Here is a 5478-nt window from a genome sequence, read left to right as displayed (position 1 = left end):
AGCCAACTCCTTTAATGTTCCACTTTCATATGTTGTGGTAGTTATTATGAAATATAACCTTAAAATTGTTAGTACAAATCTCCGGCAAGGAAAATCTCGAACACATGAACAAAACTCGAACAGAAAAAAAAGAAATAGGACAAGGCTCTAAGCTGTGTATCAAGCCAATATCTTTAAGGTTATATTCGCCCCCACCTACCTTCAGCGCGCAAAATAGTTTCAAGCAAATTAACCTCGAGAATAGAATGAAGCCAATAACTATTTGCGTTTTGCACTGACGAGAATAGTCCACTAAGTACTTAGCAATGTATACCAAGAAACTCAATTTCTACAAAGGATTTCTGTCGTAATACTTTATAGAATAATCTAATAATATTAGAAAATGGAGGAATGAAAGAAAGAATTTTAAAATTTGTTGGTGTGATTTCCAAATGAAATCTCATTCCTATTTATAGGAATTTTCATGTCTCTTCATAGAGACATATTTCAATAGGTGTCTTTTTGAATAAATAAAAAATAATATTATTCATCTAATTTTATAACTATTCAAGTAATATTGTTTGAATAGTTATATAATTCTTTTTCAAAAATTAAATGATATAACTTTTGACCAATGTCCAAAAAATTCATCTTTTGATTAATCAGACCCATTCATTTATAGTTATTGGAACACTATAAATATTTGAAAATGTTCCAACACTACAGAAGGTGTGTAGCGGGTCGTCTCCAAGCTGGTTCAAATAGGATATACAGGAGTTCCTCTGTGGACCGTCCTAAGCTAGGGGTCACCATGGACAGTTCTCAGCGAGAGGTTGTATACGGACTGTTCCAAGTGGAAGATCCTGTGTAGGTTGTTCCATATCTCACCACATGTCATTGCTGAGGTAGGAGTATAACAATAATAAGTAGATAATTTTTATCCATAAACTCACTTGATTATATATCTCATAAATAAGGTAAGATAATGACCCTTCTAGCACTTTCAAGTTTCCTTGATAAAAAGTCTTCCTTAACCGATTATAACCTGTTGCATCATCATCAAAGGTGCATCCAAATTTATATGTTGACGATTATGCTTGATTTACTGCCTATTGGTCAACTTTTAAATAGAAGATATTATGCAATTAAACTTGCTCCAATTTTTTATTTCCAAGATATTATGTTAGTAGGTATGCCAACTTAAAAGATTTTTCGAAGAAGATAGAAAACTGTTCTACATCATTATTGATGAAAAACACTCATATATAACGCACTTACAAATAAGATAAAATGTACAAACTATTCAAAAAAAAAAAAACTATATAGCTAAAAAGAAGAAGAGAAACTAAGGGATAACAAAATAAAAAGCAATAACCAACTAAACTAAGACAGACTTAGTCTTGAGAGAAAACTTTGTTGGTCACCATAATTTTAATTATTTTGTGATTACTAGATCAAACTATACCCTTAATCTAATGAAAATATGTCGTAAATTAAGGCTCAAATAATAATAATAAAAAGGTTTGTTACAATTTAATAGGTCCAGGTATTGTGCAAATAAATGCTTCCTTATTCCTGGGTAACTCTTATTCGATGGATCGTGTTCACCCTTAGTTGTATGAACAAATTGCAAGTTTTTCAGGTAATGGCATTATTTTCTTTCCTCTTGATGATACAGATTCTTACTTAAATTGAATCGATGATGTTCTGTTTTCTCACTTAAAAGTGTTGATTTTGATTTTCATCTTTTTAACAATTTGCACTTTAGATGTTTGTCTAATTTATCATGAGATTTTGCTGTCACCTTTACTGTTATGTTTCTAAATCCCATTTCAAAAGAAATTTTTGGAGTTAGGCCAAACATTCTATTCATGAAAAGAAAACTTGAGAAAGAAGCCAAAAGCCTGGCAACCAATTTCTTTGTCTGTTGTATTCAACTTCAAGTGTTCCACTATTACATGGTGATCTCATCAACTTCCTTTTTAAAGTTGAGAGCAGCTAGCTTATGCTTCGTAGAAGAAGAAAGATATGCCAATTTTTTATCTTTCGAGAAAAAAAATATATGCCCAATTGGTATGAAAGTTATTGTATGGTTATATTGTTGTGGTATGTTTCCAACATATAATTGAGTTTAATATTTGCTCAATTGACGCATTTGAGGTATATGTAGTTAGTAAAATACATGTAATTATTATGCCTTCCGCGAATAATCTTTTAATTTAGTGACAAAAATATTTAATTTAAATATAAACAATATGTAATTAAAGTTTATGTGTTTGCTGCAATAAAAATAACTTTAAAAAATGATTTTTAAAATTTTTTTCAAATTACTCAAAATCATCTCCGAAAAATATAGATTTTTTAAAAAAAAATTATTTTTCAGAAATGGTTTTTGGAAGGTGTTTTCAGTTAAACAATAACAACCTTTAAAACAAAGGTGAAGTGCATACCCGCAATATTTTCACCTTGCAGGATTATCTCGACAATGCTTGATTAATTGTCAAACAATGCGGCTTAAAACATGGTTTTGGGGCTAAAAAACGTCCCCACCATCCCTAAATTCAATATCTTTACAGCTTCCTCAGATTTAAGGCAACTAGGTGGCTTGTATTGGGAAATGGAAGCTCCCTTTGATACATAGAAATCCATGAGTTCATCAAAGGTTCCATGTTTAACCACCCTTAGCTCTAAAGCTGAAATTACACCACCTTTCCTAAGTGATTTATATGTAAAATCAAATGACTCTTCCACTATACCGCAGCATTCTTCCATTATCTTGGCATCAAGTTTTGGTAAATCATTGCTGCCTTTCATCTTGAGCTCCCAAAACAATACATATCGACCTGGGGTCAATGAAGTGTCAGCGTAGCTACTGTATGTGGTTAACATGATGCCGAGTGGTTCAAGGACAAGTTTTGCTTTCGTGATTGCTTTCGAAAGGTCTACTTCAGTTGTTTTGTCCAAATCAATACTCAAAACCACATTTTGTCGTTCCACAAATTGGAACTGCGGAGATTTATTATAGAATCCTGTCACCTTGAGAACATCTCCGACTCTGTATCGATATAGACCTGGAAACAATTTAGGTTCATACAAGAGGTAGTCAATGTGAGAACAATGGCTCTTAACGAAACCAGCCTATAGCTTTGATGCCATGTTAAAGAAACCTTACCTGCCAATGTTGTGACAACAACTTCGTAATATCGACCAATCTTCACATTTGCAAGATCGACCGGTTTGTTGACGGTGGTAGTCTCATTTGTGCTTTCAGAGGACTCAGTAGCTGATGCACCACGAAGTTTGAATTCTCGAGACTTCCCTCCACCATCGTTATTCACAGGGAGAAATTCGAAGTAAGCCATATTTGGGAGAATGGTGTAAGAGACATCAAAGGGTTTGCTTAGAGGTTCTAAATTGATCCCGAAACAAGCTTCCGAAGAACCACAATTTGGCGAAACTAAAGGGATCCCTCCACCATAAAATTCAAGTAGTGGAATATATTGGCTCATGCTGCCTGTGACGATGGAACTAATACACTTAACTTCAGGCCAAAGCTCCTTAATTATTCCTTCCCATGATTTATCTTCACATATTTGTTGAATCAAATCAGCCAATTCAGGTTCTGGCCTGGTAAGGATGGATGACATAGCATTTCTGCAAGCAGGGTCAGCAATCCAATCACTGAGAAAACCTGTTCTAATGTTAGAACATAATTCTTTCCAATAATCTTCTAAGAACTTGATGCTCCTTGCCAAAACCGATGCAAAGCTTGAACCAATCCGTACAACCTCATCTCGCAATAGTAAACCGGTAAGCAATTGGCAGTACATACTTTGTTTGTTGTCCAAACATAAGATGGTGTCAATAGGACTTGTGCAAAACTTAGCCAGACCGTTTTTGAAGATTTGGGTCTTGAAATAGGATGTTGTGTAGAGTGATGCCATTAAACCAGACGGAGTTTCCATCTCTGGTTTGACAAAAAATAAGTAGAACGATTTGCCTTGGTCTAACCCACTGATACACCTAACAAGGCAAAAGTAAAAACACATAAGTTTAAGTTACTTATTTGTTTGATCTGAGATTTTAATTGCAGTGATTATTGGAGAGACAAAAGGGACCCAAGATCATGAAGTAATGATAGCAAATTAATAGTGCTTACTTTTTCATGACAAGGTCAACCAGCAGTGGTTTTACCATCCTTTTCTCAAAACTTTCAGCTGTCATGGGTATCAACTTCGGCTTCCCCTCAGAAGTACCAGTGCTGTATCCAAAGTTAATGGTTTACTTTGAAATATTATGGAATTCTTTCCAAGGAAAGAAATTGATGAAGAATTATATGTACATACATACCTTTGAATGAACTGGGTGATGGGATCAGCAAAAAGGATAGACGAGGTCTCTCCATTGGCAATCCGATCTATGTAAGGCTTGATATCTTCGTAAGTAACAATGGGTACATTTGCTTTGAAGTTTTGCTTGTGATTTTGGCCATGGACGAAGAATCTGCTTAGATATTCTGTTCCTGCATTTCTTATTAGTATCTCCTCCAACATTTGTTCTTGTATTTCATAAGCCTTGCTGGTTAATTCTTCCAAAATTTTCATTCCATTATCATATATTTCCTTTATTTCTTTCTCACCAGCCATGAGAAATATTGGCAGAGTGAGAAGAATGAAGAAGAAACTCGAGAAAAAAGTTTTAACTTATTTCTTACTTGAAATTTATTTTGATTATATTAACCAAATTATTTCACATATATTAATACAAGTGGTTCCCTATCATTTTTCACCTACCGAATAAAATATTGCTTTTTCCAAATTCACAAATTTGACTAAAATATTTTGCAAAGTCAATGACCAATCATATTAAAATATTTTGTCAAACTTCCACAAGAAAGCTACAAATTAATCCTATAAAACAAGTAAATTAATGGTTAATTCATTAATGGTTAATCCTATAATAAAGTTTGCAATATGCTCATTATTGTTATATACTTTGATAATTTTAGTCACTTTACAAATTAAATGTAGTTAATTTGCCAATACATAGTTATCCAACTTTAGTAAGTTTTCATTTCGGTCATTTATTTTCTTTGAATTAACTCTATTTATATTAAAAAAAACTTAGGTTTTATGGGGAATTTAAATATTCAGCTACCTTTTACTAAAATACTAAAATTAATTCTAAAAAAATTTAAAAATTAAAAAGATAAAATAATTTTTCCTTGTAAAAACTCAAGTTTTTGCTATAGAAACTTAAGGTAATTTCCTGTAAAATCTTAAGCTTTTCCCTCTTACTAAGAAACTAAAATTAATTCTAAAAAATAAAAAATAAGAAGGAAATGAAATGAAATAAATAAATAAATTGAATTTTCTTGTAAAAACTCAAGTTTTTCCTATAAAACCCAAGTAATTCCCTATAAAATCCCAAGTTTTTCTTTCTCTTTTACTAAGAAAAAACTGAAATCAATTCTAAATAAAGATAAAATAAATAAAATTA

General features: G+C 32.3%; 1 protein-coding gene across 1 annotated transcript; it reads right to left on the bottom strand.

Moving 5' to 3' along the window:
* Positions 1-2404: 2404 nt before the first annotated feature.
* On the bottom strand, positions 2405-4685 carry LOC107889383 (indole-3-acetic acid-amido synthetase GH3.17). The gene is made up of 4 exons (XM_041104868.1): positions 4330-4685; positions 4139-4240; positions 3152-4002; positions 2405-3050 (listed from the first exon to the last, which is right to left on the bottom strand). Exons 1-4 carry the CDS (start codon positions 4623-4625, stop codon positions 2494-2496), a joined length of 1806 nt encoding a protein of 601 aa, XP_040960802.1. The 5' UTR covers positions 4626-4685; the 3' UTR covers positions 2405-2493.
* Positions 4686-5478: the final 793 nt, after the last annotated feature.

This window comes from Gossypium hirsutum, chromosome D11, assembly GCF_007990345.1.
Source record: "Gossypium hirsutum isolate 1008001.06 chromosome D11, Gossypium_hirsutum_v2.1, whole genome shotgun sequence".
In the NCBI taxonomy this organism is placed as follows: domain Eukaryota; kingdom Viridiplantae; phylum Streptophyta; class Magnoliopsida; order Malvales; family Malvaceae; genus Gossypium; species Gossypium hirsutum.
This window is presented reverse-complemented; position numbering and strand designations above follow the sequence as displayed.